Consider the following 20,641-nt stretch of genomic DNA (forward strand, 5'->3'; position numbering starts at 1 on the left):
ATAGCGGGACAAGTTATCCCTTACTTCTTATCATGAGAAATACAAGTGAGAGCATGAGAAATGGTTGAAATGTGTGAGTCTCATGGTGAATGCGTGAGGTGTACGTGAACAGAGGGCTGCATGCATCGGCAGCGAGACTGCAGTAGGAGCGCAGGAAAAAGAAATCTGAGAAGGGCAAAGACAAAAATAAGGTTGGACCTTGTTTTTTCTAGCTGGCTCACTAGCTAGCAAGCCAAGCAATATTAGCCAAAAAAATTGAAAGAGTGAGAGAATGCAAGCAGTAAGAGTTAATAACCTACACCACTTCCTTTAGTAATGTGTCTCATCTCACTTTCATAAAGTTATTGTTGCTCTGTTTGGTGGTGATAGGAGGTGGTAGGATTACATTATTTAGTGTAATGAATCAATGAAATGTGAGAATCGTAGAAATCAAGTAAAATATAGTAACACTTTAGAATAATGGTCCGTTGTTAACGTAAGTAATAGGTAGTACTACATTAACACCGAACTTAATACTATGGAACCAAGATTAACTAGGCAGTAAGTAATAGCAAATTTAGTACAAAGGTAGTTCAGTCAAGACAATCACAAATTAGCATTTATTGTTACCTGACATGGACATGAAGGTTTGACTTTGGCAGAGTGGATGATCTAAGGCAGGGGTCCCCAAACTACGGCCCACGGGCCGGATACGGCCCGCCAACGCATTTGGACCGGCCCTCTGAACAATGCCAGTCTTAATTTTTTTTTTACAATATTAATAATGCTCTTTTAATAGGCTGTGATATGTACGAATGTACGGTGCATAACATAGTAATAAACTAATCTAGCATAATAAATACTAGTGCTAACGCACACCCATTCCAACGGCGTATATTTTTTATCGCGCGATAAACGTTCTTTTTTGGCCCAGCAATTGTTGTAGTCTTTATCACATGCCGTTGCAACAACTACTGACGTTAGAAAAAACTACAACACCACACCGGATCTAGCTACACGGGAAATAAAACAACAGGCACGCCGCACACACTTGTTTGGGCTTGCGAGCCGGCTAAAGAGTATTCGCTAACTTTACAGTTTGAGTAGATGGCGGGCACGAGACGCTGAAATGGATGGCAATAAGATTTTGAATGCAAAGTTTACTATTAAAAAGTTGCCAAATGGTCCCATTGACAAGAGCAAAGTGATCTGTGTGTTTTGTCGTTGTGAACTGAGCTATCATCGCAGCACATCCAGTCTGAAATACCACTTGATGGCAAAGCACACAGCTGATGCGAATTCTCCGCCCCCTCGTCAAAGCCAGGCGATTGCAATGTTATTTTAAATAAATAAAAACATTTGCACCAAGCAATCCGGTCCACTTTTCCATGTTGATAAAAGCATTAAAATGAGAAAAAATAATTGGACAAAAAGAAATCAATGGACATTTAGAATAGACAAAAATGTGCGATTAATTGTGATTAATAGCGAGTTAACTATGACATTAATGCGATTAATCGCGATTAAATATTTTAATCGTTTGACAGCACTAATAAATACATTTAAAATCATAAGAAGATCTCCACAATAATACTGGTAGTTACTCCGGCCTAAGTAGTTTTCTGTTCCGACCCGGCCTCACATTAAAGAAAGGAAAATTATCTGGCCCTCGCAGACAAAAGTTTGATCTAAGGGAAGCACTCCCTGCCTCCTCGATGCAACACATACATACATGACACGTGAGGCAGGGAGCAATATAGATATAATCCCCCTGATGGATAGAACATACAGACAGCATGGGGGAGAAGGGGATGGTGGAGGGCGGCACCAGCACTGATCATACAGCAAATGGGCTGAGTGTCTGCGTATCCGCGCAGCCTTTTAATGACAGACAGAGATTTAGTCTGATTTAGTAGATTTAATGAGACAGAATATGTGTAGAGTGGAGCGCCCCTGCTCCTGAGCCAGGAGGACCCCCTGACATCTCACTACATACTAGTGGCGAAAAACAAGTGTTTTCTGGATGCGTGGCTCATGCTAACATTAACGATGACAAAGACTATGGGCCCTATCTTGCACCCAGCGCAATTGACTTAGTCAACGACGCAAGCAGTGGTGGCTGGTGCATTTATTTTCAGGGGGGAATACAAGTATATTTAGGCCGAATCCCAATACTCCCCCTTACCCCTTCCCCTTACCCCTAGCCTAGTATCTCCCCTTGCTGGGGGCGTCCGGGGACATGCCCCCCCGGGATTTTTTTTTATATCTCAACACAAGAAAGCAGTATTTTGGTGCATTCCTAAATGTATTTACTAATTTGTCAATTGAAGTGATGAAAACGACCTGGGGGGTATTCTAGGTAGCGAGTTTAACAAACTCTGAGATTTACCCTGAACTCTGAGTTGAGTTACTCTAACATGGGAAACTCCGAAAATTTGGTTCCAGAAAAGCTGAATTTGTTAACTCAACTCGGAGTACGGCAACTCTGAGTTAAGCGCGTGCATGAATACTACCAAAAGCCAACATCTATGGAGCTCCGATACTAGGATTCACCATGGCAACCGACGACAAAAAACATTGTCATACTTCACCACACTTTAGATATAAGTTTTATTTCGTGTTCATGGTCAATCTGAGCACATATTCCAGAAAAAAGCAACACGGCTGTAGCAGCATAGCCATAGCTACAATTGACGTGGGAGACAATTGCTGCGGAGTCGATGCATTTACTATTTGAATGCAATAGCCAGTCCATACATTGAACATTTAACCCCACTTTCTGTTAATATTACAGGAGAAAAAGTGGTGGACTTAATAAAATAGCATTCTCAATGTTATATTACATATAAAAACATACTACGAACAGGTGATGCATATTTTGCTTATAGGCTGCTTGTGATTGTAGCCTCGACGTCACCATGGTTTTAATCATATTCGACATGATACAAAGTTTAAATATCAATTGGTGCCTATTTCAACTTGTAGTAGCAGTTTCCCTCAACAGAATGCTTTTTATCAAAAGCTGATGATGATGAAGATGATGATTACGTAAGATGACGAAGAGACATTAATTACTGCTGCCGCAGAAATGTATGCAGTCAGAGAATTATGTATGGTAGCTACTGGTAGTTCTCTCTCTGTACTTTTATTTACAGGCTTTTTTTGTAATTGTCAGTTACACTGACATTATGAGAATAATGAATATATAAACTATTTGCACATTCTGACAACAGGGCATGCTGTATACAGTGAGATGTTCATTTAATGGCAGGTGAATTTTGCATGTGGAACAGTGAAATGTAGCTTCTGTAATCTCATATATACCCAGTTACAAGTAAATTAGTTGTACAAACTGCACCTCGAGAAGAAAGTGCCAAAAACTGACCAAGAGATGGTGTAGGCCATGGGTCACTAAATGGCGGACCGCGGTCCGAGTCCGGACCCGGACCTTTAGCCGATATATTATTAGCCAATGGAGTTAATTCATTTTGACCGGGACGTTTACATTTTAACCGGCACATTTTGTATAGCCTTTACACTATTTATTATGTCTATGGTTTTCCTACTAGATGTGGTTTCTATCTTCTGTGTCCAATCCAAAGATCCAATCAGGAGCTGTAATAGCAATCACCATGACAACTCACTCACTCAGGTTGTGTTTGTCATTCGCAACAACGCAGGCTAATCGATTTGCTAACGGTAGGTAGCCTACCTGGTCTTCCTTAGCAAAAATAGTGGCGTGACAAAACCCAGCGAAAAGTTGATTCCCAAAAATCGCAAATTTCTGACAGAATGGACTGACTAGAACACATTTGTGTTGCCGGTGCACAAAACTGATGTGTTTAATCTGCAATGAGACGGTTGCCCTTGTCAAAAGTGGTAGAGCTAACGTGAAACGTCACTATGACACAAAGCATAGACAATGAACAAAATTACCCTCAGAACTCTGGTGTATGGGAGAAAGATGCCCAAGGGCACGGGCACGGGTACTGTGCCTAAACCGAAGTCAATTTTGAATAGGAGTCAATGGGAGAGGTAAGGGCCAGTCAAACCAAGGTAAGGGCCTGAGGTAAAATAAACCATGGTCCGTTCTGGACCCTCGACTGAATGGAAATTTGGTGAGTAGACCTTTTGAGTTTCTAATTGAGTACCCCTGGTGTAGGCCTACTTAGGGTAGAAGAATAAAGGCTAATCTCTAATAAGATTTACTGGAACACCAGTTACGAGAGGATACATGGTCACAGGTGATGTTAATTGTAGGAACAATAACCTATATGAATACTAATAGTTGAATTTTCTGAATTTCTATTTTGACCAAGATATGGTGTATTTAGGGCAGAAGAATAAAGGCTGATCTTGTAAGGCTATCAACCTGCCCCCACCTCTCATATGGTAAAATATGGAGTTACTGGATGGAGTCTCAACTTGATGGCTCTCACATCTCATTGTGTAACTTACTGTAGCATTGCTAGTCATGTTGATAAGTAAGGGTCAAGATTCTAGTGTGATTGTAGTTGTTCTTAAGGAATTGTGAAGCATTGTTTTGTGGATTATTGATCTCCTGAGACGTTCTCCTCAGCTCTAGCTTGTCCCACTCCTTCTTCCTCACTCTTGTTTTCTATCTCTGGTTTACAATAATCATGGTAGAGTAGGCATAAGAGTTAACCTTCATTGATATCATTCCTTTGCAATATGAAAAAAAATATTTAACCTTAATTTCACCATTCTTGCTCTGATTTAACCCACAAATCAAGATAGTCAAATAACTGTAATTCCATTGGTATTGGCATTATTTGGTTAATGTTAATACACTGTTCAGTTTCCCATCTTCCTTCAAACCATAGGGGAATTTGTTTAGGTTGTTTGGCCAATATTGACCCCCTACAATGTTGAAATAGATTTGCTGAAACACCAGTTTCAGGATAATACATCATGTAAATTGTGGGAATCATATGAATCATGTAAATTGTAGGAATAGCCGATAGAAATAGGCTAGGCTACTTATTTTGATTTTTATTTGTAGGCAATGAGGAAGACCAAATACAATTTCAATTATTTGAATTTATTTCAGTGCCCAAAAGCATTTGGTCAATTCTGAGTGCATGTCCAAGGCATGTAACACTAGCGACGAAGGACCAAGGGCTGAGAATGCTGCTAAAATAAATTACAGATTGTGACGGTAAACGGTAACGTTAACTTAGGTTTTCATCAGGGAATTAAAGCACATCAAATCGCAATCTTAAAATAGTCTCTCAGCCTATAACTAAGCAAATTAAATTTTGTTCGAGATCGCTCGGCTGAACCAGGAAATTATATGCCGTGTCTGCCAAAGCTATCAGCTTTATAAAGTGGGAGGGGATAGGTAGAAACGCAGAGTTAGGCATGGAAAACCTGCTAGCGAGGAGGTTAGTTTCACGTAGTAAGTTACCATGGAAACTTACCAAAAGGTTTCGTTACTTCCCTTTCTGGAACGTGGAACTCGGAGTATGCCTCTTTTCAGGGTTAAACAACTCAAATTTTTCACTAAACCCGCTACCTGGAATACCCCCCTGGTGTTTTGTCTTCCCCTGCTGGCATTCGACTGTTGCTGAATTAATAGACCAATCTTTTGTTTGTAAACATTCGGGATGCGCGCGCAATGTGGCTGCAGAAAACTGGGAAAAGATAGCATTTAAAACAGCAAAAGGACCACACGGATCATACAAATATTTTGATTTAAAAAGACCAAAAAAGTAGAGGAGGACAGGCTTTAAGAGAGAAAGTGATTCCCCATTGATCTGGCGCATCAAAATGTTGATTTGGGTCACGAAAGTCTTAAAATTTGAGTCGCCCGGTACAGATCGAGCGGCAGCCATGTCTTCACGTCATGTCACAGTTCATAATTTTACAGTTTTACAGTCAATTCTACATCTAAAAAGTCGAGCAGGGCAGGTTTCAAGAAATATTGGAATTCTGCTTTTAGCCAGCTGGTCCGATTATTTTTGTGATTTGTTTAAACTGGCAATCTGAGTGAGACTCTGTCCCCGTTACACTGTTTTTGACATTAGCCTCAGTCAGACTAGTCGCTCACTGGCGGTTTACACAATGTTGTACTTCACTCCATTATACACCAAAAACGTCAGGGAGGACTGCCTATCGTAGATACGAGCCTGCTGAAGATAGCCAGCATCTCGGATTTCTTTAACCAAGCCTGATTCATTGATAATTTGCCTGAGGAAGCGACCTCCGTTAGCCAGGCTAGTTTTGCCCGATCACTTGGTCAGGCTATATAAAGGTATTGGGGTCAAGTGAATTTTGTGCATTGACAAGTGAAACGAAAATATACTTGTCCAAATGACAAGTGCCTCAAAAGTTAATGGCCGCGTTTCCCAGATTCGATCGTTCTTAAGGACTTAAGAAGGCTCTTAAGAAGGGTTCGGCTAAGAAGGAGTGCTAAGATAGGGGTGTTTCCCAGACGCGTTCTTAACTGCCTTCTTAAGATCCCACCAAAGAAGCTTCTTAAGAAGCTCTTAGTGGGAGTTGTCCACCGCCGTGGTGTTGAAACTAAATCAATCGATGCCAGGAAAATCGATCACCCACCACGTTATCAGCGCACGAATCACACACAACACCGTGTGGTCCCAAGGCCGTAATCATAATACACATCCCCCCCCCCCAATATTCAAATCTGGTCAAAATGTCCCCCCCAATATATTTCAATATATATATAATATATATTGATATAAAAATATAAATGTGCTACTCTACGACAGGCAACCACGCACGCTGTCCGAAATTATCATAACAAATTTAATTCGTACCCCCCAATGTTGACTCCATGGCTACGGCCTTGAGCCCTACACATGATAGTTGATATGGGTTGTGTGATGGTAGTGGTAGTGGGTTTATTGTTGGGAGTAGGGTTGTGCTGATATCCGTGCTTGGTGACTGGTGGTGACGGCGAAGGGGCTGATAGACACCAAAAGAGATTGACAAGCTACTCTCCGGTCTGGACATCAGCTTGGTGGAGTGCTGCTCGGGATTCGCGGGGGGCGAGGTTGGGGGCTTCATCTTCCGATGATTCCCCATCTTCATCTTCAGGAGGCGGCTCATCTGCTCCAACGCGCACTGCTTTGTTGTGCAGCATGGCTGTGACAACAATCATGCGGCAACATTTTACAGGTGACAAGCGCAGCCCCCCCGACAAACGATGGATACATCGGAAACGACACTTCCACCTGCCAAACACCCGTTCAATGTGGGTCCTGGTGTGTGTGTGGGTCTCATTCAACCTCTCCTCTTGTGGTGTTGCTGGGTTGATCATCGGTGTCACGACGTAACTCCGGAGAGGGTAGCCACTGTCCCCGAGGAAGATGCTGCTGCCGAACTCTCCTCTGCCAGCCTCAGCCACAGCTGATTTGGCCCACACAAAGCTGTCGTGTGTGCCTCCTGGCCACCTGGCAACGATGTCCGTGATGAGGCCATCGTGGTCCACTGCCACCTGGGTGTTGATGGCAGCGTAACGTTTCCTCCCAATCCAGCACGGATCCACCAGGGAGGGATTGTGGATTGGGATCAGTGTGCCATCCACGACACCGATTACCCGGGGGATCCCAACCATGGCATGAAATCCACTGTGGACCTGGCGGACCTTGTCCCGTGTGGTGGGCATTTGGATGTGTCGGGGCATGGCGCAGGAGGATCGGTGTCACGGCTGCCACACCCCGTGAAACTGATGCCTTGCTGAGGATGGTGCCGTCCCCCACCACATCCAGGAAGCTCCCCACTGTGTAAAAACGCAGCAAGGCCAGGAGCTGCACCTCCGGGATGAGGGCAAAATTGCAGCGGGTTGCCCTCCGGATGTGTGGTGACACTAGCGTGACGAGGCGTTGGATCTCCACACGGGGAAGCCGGTACTTGGACTGGACAGCCCGGTCCGACAGCACATTCAGTGGGGAGAAGTGCTGACGCACATAGGCATTTATATAAACTATCTGGCTTTGCGCACGGCGATGCTGATGATTAGCAGCGAGAATATGCTGTATTGCAGCCATGGTGTCTCACTCGCGTGGACTTCAGCGACGCCTTTACATATAGACTGAGGTGGAGCCTCGACCTCTTGATGAGGTTCCAGCCGAGTTCAATTACACCTGTCAGTATCTGTGAAATACCACATGGTTGTTGATGTTTTTATATCTAATGTAAACTCATGCAGATGCCGAATGTTTTTGAAAACGTAATGAGTGAAAGTAATGATTCATTTTATTTATGTAGCTACAGGAACACATGGGCAATTATTTATTTTTATATCGTTATTTTTCTTCTTATGCTATTATTTTTCTTGCGTCAGTGTTCTGCAGCTGTGGGCACACATTTATCATCACACATGGTTTTAGTATTCCTTTGTGTTAGATATAACTTTCCATGACGCGGCTGCAGTGAGCGTTTGGTCGCTAAGAAGGCTCTTAAGAGTGGGTCAGGCTGATCTTACATTTCCTTCTTAGTGAAAGATCTTCTTAAGCTAAGAACGACTCTGGGAAACACGTCCTTCTTGCACAGCGCTCTTAAGAGCGCTCCTAAGAGGGTCTTAGCGCTTAAGAGCTTCTTAACGAATCTGGGAAACGCGGCCAATGTCAAGCCCTGTAATCCAGTGAAAAGAGATGATGACCTGATCAACACTCCAAGTGTATTATACCCGGTAGAAGTGCGTCTTTTGTAACCGACATGCGAAGATGAGCCAGCTTGACAGTCGTATGATGTTAGGTGAAAATTGGTCAGGCCGATCAGGTCCAAGCTCCTTCACTTTGAGCTTTTCTTGAACATTTCTTTTTTCAAAGGGCGTATTTTTAAGCGACTTGACTGAATTGCAAGTTTCCATCATGACGTTAGCTAGCTAGCTAGCTTTATAACGTTAGAGCTTTGGTAGCCAAGTTCTTCACTTTTCTCAGGATATAATTTTTTGTCTAGTAATTTGAATTCTGAAATCGAAAGGGGAGGCAAAAAAAATCCACACCACTGGGTGTTAGATTTTTTAAAGTCGCCTGTCTGTTCTAAAAAGCCTTTGAAAATGGCATTGACATCATACACATCGTATGACCAGAGCTACTGCTTGACGGCAAGCTCTGGTTACTTCCACTTTACTCTCCAAGGCATCGACAACACAGCTGACAGGTTAGGCTCTCCCTGTCAATACACATGCTAGAAAGAGTTTTGGCTTGCTAATGTTGTTGCTAATGTTGCTAATGCTCTGACATTCTGGTTCTGCTTCGGATGCCGTTAAGCGGGATCTCTGGTCGTAGTCAGTCCTTCACTAACCAATCAACATTCGTTAGCAGAATGCTAGCGTGTTATGGGCCACAACGACTTACCCTGTAAGAAATAAAAAGGACATAAGTACTCGTTCATTCAACTTTTGACCTGTAATCCATGTTGAATGTTGAACAAAAACTATAATCATATTTGAGATTTATAAACGACAATCAGGCGAAAGAGAAAAATTTAGCCGTTTAGCTCCATAGACTCCCATTCATTTTGCACTCGACCGCGATTACTCCCAGTGGAACTCTGGTGGAACTGCAACAAAATTTGGTACAATGGGGCTTAATAGGGAGTGGGCAGGCTCTCCTTAAACAGGCTCTGGTAACGTAATCAACAACGTCACGAAAGAGCGCTTGGGTTGAATTTGTTTTCAACAAACAACATATTACGTTGCTCTGATTGGTTGTAGGTCTATCCAATTGAGCGAAGAGGCATTTGTTTTACGAGTTCGGTTGAAACACGCCCCGTAGTCACAGCCCAACGGAGCGTTTTCAGACTCATATTATGACTAGAATTATGAGTATGACAACGTCAGGCTAATGTTAAAGTAGTTCACATCCAAAATCGCTTTCGTAAAAGTAGCCTCTTTTTCACAAACTGCTGATTAACGGAAGTAGCTTTGAGGTAAAATTAAAAACCTTTAAAAAAGTCTACATTTAGCAAATATTGTTAATATTATTGTGCACACGTATTTTAGTATTGTAAATATGTCATTTAATTCCATAATTTCCCCAGGAATAACTAATTAAATGTATTTCAGGAAAAACGCTCAAACGGGTTTGTCCTCCCTACTTGCAGTAAAGCAGTTAGCCTAGCCATCTCCCAGAAGTTAACGAGCTGCTAAACTAATGTTCTGCTAGAGATAGTCACGCAAGTTTTCGTGACGTTGGTGACGTTAGTGGCGTCAGTGACTGTGGCTAGCAAGTTTGCCACCGTTAGCTTCACTTTTCGCCACAAAAACGTAATTTTCTGCTTAAATCGTGCAACGGAACGTAAATCCCAATACAAGCAACTCAATTCCTACCAAAACGAAACGTTTGACACTGAGGTTGTCTATGTAGTCCAAATATTAACAAAGTTTTAGGGGGGCAAAAATAAATAATAATAATAATATATATGTGAGATAACAATGGTTGCGCCCTTGCCGAAGTCAAAGCACACCCAATAATAAAACAATGCAATTCAAAGCATACATTTGTGTGAAACATTAATTAATTTTAAGCAATGTAATAATACATTTCCTTAGGTTTGGATAAATATATAAATATAATCATCTTACTACTCAAAAATCCAACATCATTTAATCGTGTAAATTAAATTAAGCAAATCCATGTACGCATATCCATTTTTGAAGTACAGATTTTTCCGAAGAATGAGGTTGGTATTAAACCATTATGACATATTTGAAGTTGCAACCTTCAAATTTGCAGTCTTGCACTGTGCCACTATGCCATCATATTGCATATAGGCTTTATGGTTAAAATATTATTTATTTTCCTAATGTCTATCATCCTAAAAATCGAGGATTCAAATTTCAATTCAGCTTGTCTGAATTGAACTGTCTGTTATCCTCCAGCGAGAGTTTGAGCAGAAGGTGCAATGAAGCAGGATCAATGCAGGATGTTATGCCATGTGAAATGTAAATCTGCTATCAGAACAAGCTACACTGTCCAACGGATACAATACAGGAAACCTCAAGAAAAGTAATGCTCCATTTTGTTTTTCCAGTGGTTGAATTTTAATAATAAAAAAAAAATGTAAACTCTGGATATTTGTTTCTTGATCACATAAATAATAGTTGTGAACACACCTTAAAGAAAGACAATTATATGTTCAGTTATGGTTCAATGGACTATAATTTTTCAAAGAAACAATTGCTATTAAACAACATCTCAGATGTAAATCAGATTATGGAAGACCCAACAAACTGGTCAAATTTTAAAAGAAAAAACTTATTATGAATACAATCTGTTTAGGGTGGGTAAAGTTCTCCAATTTGGTTCAGGTTTGAGTTGGTCCTCAGAAATTGTGAATTTCTGCAATACATATTATAGATAAATATGCACATATCATACACATTTTTATTCAAGGAAAGTTCCAAAAACAACTCCCCCTAGAAATATAACTCACCTCATTCCTCTTAATGCATGCCCAAAGTTACGTTGCCTGTATAGGCTGGCACTTGGAATGGAAGAGGTATTGCTTGTTGATACACTGTCAGCTAAAGAGATGAAAGAAAATAGAATACGTCATAAAAAGGAGTATATTAAATGTGCATAGAGAAAGTTTCTTTCTTACCTCTGGAAACTTAATCTTCATATCCATACAATCGGCAGAGGTGGCGACAGCGGATGCAGACATTTCATGTTTGATATTTGATTCATGTTTTTGGTAAAACCCAACAAAGAATGCAATTCCAGGGATGTACTCTTCAACTCTGAGGGAGGAATTTATACATGATTTCTTAGAACAAAATCAGAAAGCATGACTAGTCCTTGTGGACTAGTCCTTGTGGACTTGAGTTGTATTTGTTTAGTACAAGTTATTTAGTGGCACAGCTAAATCTTAAACATCATCTAACTCAGAGCATGTTGGCACAGCTACTATAATCTTGAAAAAATATATTTTAAATATATTTAAATCTAAATTTGTATATACATTTCTCAGTGACAATGTAATCTAGAAATGGCCTCACATATGGATAGGCATTTGTACCCTATATAATTTTTTTTAAATTTTGCTATTGAAATGGTAGATGCTTAGTGCTTATCAGAGCAGCATCTGAACCTGTAGCCCTCTGGGCTCACCTTTTTCCTAACGTTTTCATGTATTCTGGAACATTGTTCCAGTGCATCTTGACCTTCAGTGTTGGGTTCGATCCAGGCAGGTGTGCAGTGGCAGCGTTCATTGACATTTCATAAGACTGACACTCAGCACCCCATCTAAGGTGCATCTGTTCAAATAGACAATTAAATTACAGCTTACAGACTACTCCATTTCATTGCTTACTGTGGAATTGTTAATGTTTTATCAAAACCTTGATGTCAGTTATTTTTCAGTCTCTGGTTAGACATTGACACCAGTGTTGATTAGAGTATTTCTGCAAATTCGTTTAGGTGTTACCTTGGCATCTCCATGAGTGGTGTCCATGCTGACATCAGTGCACATCTTCCAGTTGGCCTCCTCCCCAACCTGCGACACAATCATCTCAGTGTTGGCCATCAGATTTGTAGTGGAGTGATAAACGACTGCTTCGTAACCGTCAGGCTTATCATTGCTATCCATGGCCACAGCCTTGATGCTAAACACTGGCTCAGGAGTAGCATCCCAAACCTGGAAAGAAAGTGGGGCAAACAATGTAGTTTCTAATGCACCATTTCATCAAATAACGAATTACAAGGAAGAAAGACATTTTTTTTATTGTGCTTTTAACAGTTTTTTATTATTACCTTGGCATTAACAGGCTCATTGCGACTATGTCTGCTGCTTGAGGAGCCAAAGGAGACCCTGGCTGCTTCCTGTAGACACAAACATGAATATAAGTAAAGTATTTACTGTGTGAGTCTTTGAAAACCGCCTCAGGGTGTTGCCATGCACTTACTGGGTGCTTGTCTCGTCCAGGATTGATCTCAATATGAATCTTGTCAACAAGTTTGTTTGCTTGGACTGAGAGAAGAGGGATAAGGTATTTGGTGAAATGTTATCTTCACATGCCATTCTTATAATCAAACTACAAGTAATGCAGAAATAATATTTGAAATTCTAAGGCCTTTTGTTGTTACCTGTTCGAAGTGTGTATGCAAGGTGACTGAATCCCAAGAAGTAGTAAAGAGGGTACTCATCAATGAAGTGTGCTCTCTTCACCTCAGACTCAAGACAGAGAGCTGCCCCATAGAGTTTAGCCTCAGCACACACATTTGACCTTGATTGGTAGATATCTGATTTGACAATCTGTTCAGATGAATAAAGTATATTCAGTGATCTTAGTTTTGTTTCCTTCCTCACTCAACTGCATTTATTGCTTGCAATGTCAGAACAATTCCATTGTTCAGAATGACCTTGTAACTTAACCATAAATGATTTTACTGTACAATTTTCTGTTGGTCTGAAGACTTTAGTGGCTCCTTCACCGACTGCACCTCCTCTACTGAGTCATTAGAGTCTGACATCATTGGGGTCATTTTGTTCAAAGTTGGATCCTCAATATTTCTTGAGACTGCATATATGTTGAAGCTATTTCATAAAATTAGATAGTAAAATATTGTTTCATTTAAATCCAATGATGCCTGTTTGAGTTCATTATGTTAATTGTAAAATTGGTGGATATGTATTATTAGGTTTTCCATGTACTTACTTGATGGAAAATAACTCTGTGTCCTTTTTCAAAGTAGGAAGATCAAATTCAAACTTCATGCTTTTGACATTTATTTTTGAATTAAATTTCCACGGCATGGAAGAAATCATTTTACTCTTTAGTTCCGTTCCACACTGGAATATGTCTGTGTTGATTCCATGAAAGACAAAGTTATCCTTGGTACTTCTGAAAAGACAAATTAGACACACTCAGTTCCGTTGCACATCATACTAGACTAAGATTTGACCCCAGCATAAATACATAATTAAAGTAGCTGCTCTGCTGCATAGACAATACTTCACCCAACAAAGCCATCTGTTTCCAGGGAAATATTGGAGGTCAGCAGCTGTCCCAACTGATCTGTCAGTGGTGGACTGATTCCAGCCTTTGCTGCATAATTGTCAACAAATGTGTGATAATTTGGTAATTGAATTCAATTCTGCACCCATATGCCATATCATAGGTATTATATGCTCACCATTTAGAGTAATTGCTGTTAGTGAGCTGTAATATTTGCTTATTTCAAGTGGTAAACCAAGGGTGGTGGCTTGAATGTAGCGTGTTTCGAACATAAGAAAGGGTTTTGTCCAATGCCATGACAACCCCTTCTGAAGAGTTTCCATCATTGTCCAGACTGGGCTCTCTTTACCTGCTGAGGAACTAAAAGCCTGCAAGGACAAGACAAAGATGAGACACTTCATGGTGACATATGATAGGGTCTTATCACAATACCCGATTAAGAAGTCCTGAAGCTGTGAGTTTCTTGGAAGTTTAATGACTTGAAATCTTACCATCATTATTTTCTGAAGAAAATCCGTCTTTACAGCAGCATAGAACCACTCTTGACCAAAGACTCGTGAATAGGCAGACAGCAGAGGCTTGTCAGTAGGCAATTCTTCCCAGTTTTTCATCTAGAAATTACATACTTTTTATTTAATCAAACATAAATTATTATTATAACCTTTATTTAACCAGGAGATACCCATTGAGATTCAGAATCTCTTTTTCAAGGGAGACCTGGCCTAGAGAGGCCGCAGCATACATACAAATGTAGTTACAAAAATACAAAAGGAGACTAAATATAGGAGGTAGTGTTGTTGGTTTCATTTGATTTAACCAATCAAATGAAAAGACTAAGCTGAGTATGAAATATGTTTTGAAAAGACAGACAAAAACGTACCACATTGAGGATGATCTCAATGTCATTGCGACTGAGGTCTCCTTTGAAGGCAGGAATATTTTCAAACAATTCTTTTATTCCTTCAGTACGGACACCAAACTGTAGGATATAAACAAGTGTGAAAGCTGTGAAGGAATTTTTGTAATAAAAAAATTATGAGTTTATGTAAATAATCTACCTCCAAAAGTTGCAATATTCTGCCGATGAAATGGAATTTTCCTTTAGCCATGATGGCTGTTGGGAAGAAGGTTGAAGCCGTTTTCAACATGAATACCTCCATTGCTGTGCCAATGAGTAAGTCATCTGGAAATCAAAGAGGCATTAGTCAAGGCCTTTCATACTGACAAAGGAATAAAAACTGCCCCCAACAACTTTAAAGGATCTGTGAAGACTAGAGAAAGAAACAAGAAGATGTATGACAAGAAATACAATTTTCTTAAATCTTCAGGGCTTACTTTTCCTCCATGCAGTTTATTTGAACCTACCATTAAACCAATCCAGGCGCATAGCTCTGCTGTAGCGGAAACTAAGACGACCATATTTAGGGGCCAGGATTTTCACAGCCACATTACATGCTGTCGATCTATATAAATCAAAAACAAAAATATCTCAATTCTGAATTGTAGAGACGTATGGCCTTGTCACCGGCTTACACATTGAGAATTTGCTTATGTTCATTATTCAGTCACAGCCAGAGTTGCATGTTTATGTATCAGTGGAAGTTAGTAACATCTATTTAATCGACCTGCACACCGATCGATCATAACAATTTGACCACCTGCCTAATATTGTCGACAGGTTGTTTTTGCGGCAAGAGGGGGATCTATGCAATATTAGGCAGGTGGTCATAATGTTATGGCTGATCTATGTGTACTTTTTAACTTATTCAACCTACAGCAGCACATATTTATATTTTACTTTCAATGGGCAGTATTTACATTATTGATACAGTTATATACACAATTACTAATTTAGCACATGCTTTTAACCGCAGTGATGTTCAAATAGCTTACAGTAATTGCAGTCGATAATCAAGGACTAGAAGTGCAAAGTTCCAACAGTATTACAGTGGTTAATGCCAAGGAACGATCTGTGTTTTCTCGTAGGAGCAATGCATCATACAATACAGCAGAAAAGTAAAGTCAGGGCACAGGACAGGCCAGATGGTTTCAGCAGCATCTATTGGTCAAAGAAATGTATGAACTGTTCATGCTTTCCACTGTCACACAATCACATTCATTACAGACGCAGTAAGTGACACTGACATGGAACATTGTTAAGCAATGTCTTTAACAAATAATTCCAACATTCAGCCACATGCAACACAAAATATTGATCTATACTCTATCAATCTAAAAACCACTGAATAGGCACTTCACAACATTGCCCTAGTCTAGGTGTCTGCTTGTGCTCAAAGACAAATCCACCAAATAGCTTTGGTTAGTCTCTTTCCCTTCATCTTCCCTACATACCTAAACATTTTGTCCCCAAAGGCACTAAACCCCATAACTAATATCAGCTCAGTTTGGTGATACGATTCTTAAGGTTTTATGAAATGAGAAGCACTGAATTCACATAACACAGATGATTATTGTGTATCTTAATGAGAAATACTCACAGGGAGTGGTTGTCTGGAGTCCTGGATGTAGCAATACTCTTCATGAGGGAATAAGTAAAGCTGGTAACATCCAAGTCAGTCTCCTCTAATAGAAATGTAGTCACTGTTGACACCATAGCCAGTGGTGGCTTAGTTTCAAACAGGATCATAACGGCCAGCATGCGTATCTCAGTAGGAAGTTCCCTCTGCACAAACAAGGTTAGGGTGATGTCCTGCACCTGGAACCACAAACAGACAAATAGTTATGCAACATATGGGAGCTTTGACTCAAAATAATTTGTGCCACTCTGCCAGGCAGACTCATTTCCATATAACAACCTTTCAAGTCCTACAAGCAGATTAAGTCATTCTAGAATATGTTTGAGTGTTTTAAGATATACAGGACATCAATTCACTTATTCACAATACTGCCTTGAGATAGGTGCTGAACAACCAGCATCAGAGACTGACAATGTTTCCTTACACTGTGAGGATCTCTAATAGCCAGGTGTCTCATCGACTGCACGGCTGCACTCAGCACTGGGGCTGGGAGGTCCACAGGGGTAGCAGCGACGCCAGGGAGAAAGCGCATTATGGTCTTGATGCTGGAGGGGTGGCCTGCATTCCCTAAGGCCTTCAGTGCTATGATCATGTCCATCTCATTGGCCGTCTTCAGGCTTTCATCAGCCAAGTCTAACAAAGGCTATTGCAAACAGACATCAGAAGAATTTAACCAAAGACATTAGCAAACAGATAAAAATGTGCATGTATTTAATTGACTATGATATCGAAAGAGATTTACCAGCAAATGTCAAATTTACCTGAACAGCAGTCACTGAGCAAGGTGTTGTATAGGCACAGTGCTTGTACACCAGTGAACCATAGGCTAACACTATAGTGTTCCACAGCATAGGATGGGACTTGCTGAAGGACATTGAAAAGAATTCCTGCAAAGAAGATATATATGTATATAATGTATGCAACTAAATATGCAAATATCATAACTTAAGTAAGAAAACCCACTTTCGCTGTCTCAACTAACTCAGCCTCTGATTTCAGATGATTGAAGGTAACAAGGAGTGTTTGTCCTGCTTCATTGGCAGATATATCACCAGCTTTGAATCTGTTTGTTAAAAACTTGAGGACTCTTGCGTCAGTCATCTCAACGATCATGTCCAAAAACCATCGCCTGAAAGGGATAAAGATTAGTAAACATGAATCTACACATAACCTGACACTCAAGTTAGGGTTAGGGCTAGTTGTTCAAATCAAAGAAGGAAGTTGCTCAAATAAAAAAGATGAAATAAATGTTTTAATAAATAAAACTGCACACCTGTGTTCATCATTTCCTGAAAACTGTTTCCACAATTCCTCCATGTTTTCAAGAGTGATAACACGCAGAAGTTGGTACACATCTACAACTTCCTCACTTGTTAAATTGTCAATCTGATAGATATTGGCTTTGGCCAAGCGCTTGATCATTTCTACAATCTGTAGATATTATTGAAAAATGTATCACATTATAACCCAATCATGTCAACCATGTAATCTTTAACTAGATGATTATGTAAAAAGTACACAGCCCTTACCTTTGGAATGGGTTTATCCTGATTTTTCATCAGAATGGGGATTTGAGCAAGCTCATTTACAAACTTGTAAACCAAACTCCCTCTGTTCTGCATGGGAACAACACTAGGGGCTACTCCTGTGTCTTTCACCCCCAGCAGCACCAGTTCCTTTCTTGAGGAAAATACACAAAAGCAACCTTATTGCACACTGAAACTTCATTTCAGTTCAGTCATTTCAGTTCACAATGTTTTCAGATTTCTGGGTACACAATTATACCTCATATTGTTGCTTAGGTACCAGAACATTTGCCAAAATATGAATTACGGGGCGTTTTAACCAAAGTGTTAAGTCAGCAAGTTTAGAGATCTAAGCTTAAAGATCAGGTTTAGTATAAGGATAACCATTTGAACCTAGAGAAAGAAAATAGTCTGATAATGGTCATCCGTCTATTTACAGTATATTGCCTCTGAACAATGCCAGTACAAAAATGCCACTGCCGAAGCCCATTCCAAAGTGTTCAACAATACATTTTTTGAAATTTTTCCTCTAAGGTTTAACAAATCTGCAAAATAGCAATTTATTGGAGTGTATTGTTTAAAAGATCCTGTGTAATTGTCATACCTGGCTTGCAGTTTGGAGTTGCCACCCTTCACGTTGAAAGGAGAGAAATGTTGTCGCTCCAAGGCGTTAGCATTAGTAATTAGACCTCCGTCAGTAGTTGATTTGACATTATAGATGTATCTCACTGTAGAAAATATGGAATCACCTCTCTACATCCAAGCAGAACACAAAACACAGATTTTACAGGGACACACATTTTCCATATAGTACATACAATATGTTAGAATATGTAATCAAGTTTTTTGAATTAGTGTAAAGTAGACAGCTCATACTCCTTAAATAGTCATGTTAGTGGCAAACCTCTTTTGACATCTTGTCTTCAACCGCAAGACCGATTCCTCTGTAGAGTGCTGCTTTTTCCTGACAGTTATTGATGTCAACAGTTTGGGTGATGGCCAAATCTTTAGATTTAACATCCTCCACAATAGCATAGATACTCTGACACAATCCATGAATACCAGCCTGTTACAAATAGCAGGTACAGGTACACATATTACTAAAAGACCAGGTTATATTGTTGGCTCCCAAAAAGTGTTAAGGTGGATGGACACTGACTATATATTCATTTTAAGATGGATTACCTCCTCAAGCTCATAGACTCTCTGGGTGGTCTTGACTGTGACTTGAAAGAATCCAATGATGCCTCTCACAATATTGACAATGGCGTCAGGGATCCCAGCAGGAGCATGAATGTCACCAACACGTCCCTTGGCATACTCAAACATGAAGGGTTTGGCAAGCTCAGCAGCCATCCGTTTAGTTAGTTTGGGGGAGGCGTTGAATGTGTTCTTCCCCTGGATGCCATTGAATTCTTCAAAATCCACGTGAGAAACCTTCAAATAATTTGTCAATTGCTTAGACAAATCTTTTTCACATTTGTATATATTTACAACAATGTATACAATCAAATAAGTTCTACTCTTTTAATATTTTATTAGTAGACATATATTACTCATGATTGTAAAGAATATGATTGTCTTGCATAATCATTGTAATTATATTTTTACCTGTAGAAGAAAAGTCTGATCTGACACACCAATGATTGTAACTGTACACATTAGTTTCACACCAGACTCTGCCATTTCTGGCATGCCTCGTCCAATATTCACAGTTCCCTCATATTTGTATTCATAAGTTTTTTTAGGGTTAAGGCCTGGTTCTGTGGAACAAATTAGACACGTGATAAGGTTTAAGAGGCTCACTTGATCTTCATCAAAATAACCAATTACTAACTATGGTAATACTCACCATAGTTTTCACAGACTGAAAATTAAAAGTAAAATAAATATATTAAAGTAGTTAATATTAGTATTTTGGCTAAATGAATGACATTTTACTTTATGAATGAAACATACTTGCAAGGGCTACACAAAGAGAGAGCAGGAACCCACGCATGGTGAAATCCAGGAGTGGAAGACAGTTGTTCAACTGATTTCTTTAAATACTTCACTTGATTTACAATCATACGACATGTGAGGAGCCTGAAGTTGTGGTCAACTCTGATTTGGCAGCAGTCAGCCATTAAGTAAATACACATCGAGGACAAGGGGTCGAAGGTTGCAGAAGAGTGTGTCCACTTCATCAGTCAGTCCACTGTGACCACTACCAATGTCAAACTGACATACCAGAAGAGGGCATGTCATTCAAAGTAAATTATGATGTAAAATTGACAAATACAGGGTCTTGTTTAAATAAACAACCTTTTCATCAAATATTCCAGTTATTTTAAGTATAGAAAGTTTTCACACAATAGTGTTAAGGACACATTTATAAGTACCTCATGAAATGCCAAACAACACTAGAAATTATGACATCTACCTGGACAAACATTACCCATCTTTAACATCTATGAGTTATGGAATCACAATATGAAAGCCAAGAACCAGATATGTGGAGAAAATGTGCCCTTCAAGGAACTACTTTGAGTAACTATATGCAAGGCAACAACAGGGATTATTCAATTCCCTTGCAATCTCACCAACTTCACAACCATGCTCCAGTAGAGCAGAAGAGAGTGGTGAATGGTTCCTCTCCAAGCCAATCC

At 40.0% G+C, this 20,641-nt stretch overlaps 1 protein-coding gene across 1 annotated transcript; it reads right to left on the reverse strand.

Moving 5' to 3' along the window:
- Positions 1-10,992: 10,992 nt before the first annotated feature.
- vtg3 (vitellogenin 3, phosvitinless) lies at positions 10,993-19,992 on the reverse strand. The gene is made up of 28 exons (XM_047036952.1): positions 19,953-19,992; positions 19,846-19,860; positions 19,605-19,756; positions 19,179-19,430; positions 18,898-19,059; positions 18,598-18,746; positions 17,997-18,147; positions 17,741-17,898; positions 17,431-17,596; positions 17,229-17,354; positions 16,892-17,110; positions 16,429-16,646; positions 15,296-15,393; positions 14,989-15,113; positions 14,811-14,909; positions 14,422-14,541; positions 14,109-14,298; positions 13,933-14,020; positions 13,631-13,816; positions 13,368-13,509; positions 13,059-13,227; positions 12,878-12,942; positions 12,726-12,794; positions 12,400-12,609; positions 12,084-12,229; positions 11,575-11,713; positions 11,407-11,497; positions 10,993-11,086 (listed from the first exon to the last, which is right to left on the reverse strand). The coding sequence occupies exons 1-27, from the start codon at positions 19,990-19,992 to the stop codon at positions 11,417-11,419; spliced, it is 3,735 nt and encodes a 1,244-aa protein (XP_046892908.1). The 3' UTR covers positions 10,993-11,086; positions 11,407-11,416.
- Between the last annotated feature and the right edge of the window lie 649 nt (positions 19,993-20,641).

The sequence above is a fragment of the Hypomesus transpacificus genome, chromosome 16 (assembly GCF_021917145.1).
Source record: "Hypomesus transpacificus isolate Combined female chromosome 16, fHypTra1, whole genome shotgun sequence".
Lineage (NCBI taxonomy): Eukaryota > Metazoa > Chordata > Actinopteri > Osmeriformes > Osmeridae > Hypomesus > Hypomesus transpacificus.

What these genes read in the sequence shown, in the direction of transcription:
- vtg3 (XM_047036952.1), bottom strand. Translation starts at nt 19,992, where the DNA reads ATGCGTGGGTTCCTGCTCTCTCTTTGTGTAGCCCTTGCAA. An exon ending in ATCAGACTTTTCTTCTACAG is followed by an intron (nt 19,431 to 19,604) that starts GTAAAAATATAA and finishes AATTATTTGAAG; the next exon opens with GTTTCTCACGTGGATTTTGA. An exon ending in ATGAAAACGTTAGGAAAAAG is followed by an intron (nt 11,714 to 12,083) that starts GTGAGCCCAGAG and finishes TTCCTCCCTCAG; the next exon opens with AGTTGAAGAGTACATCCCTG.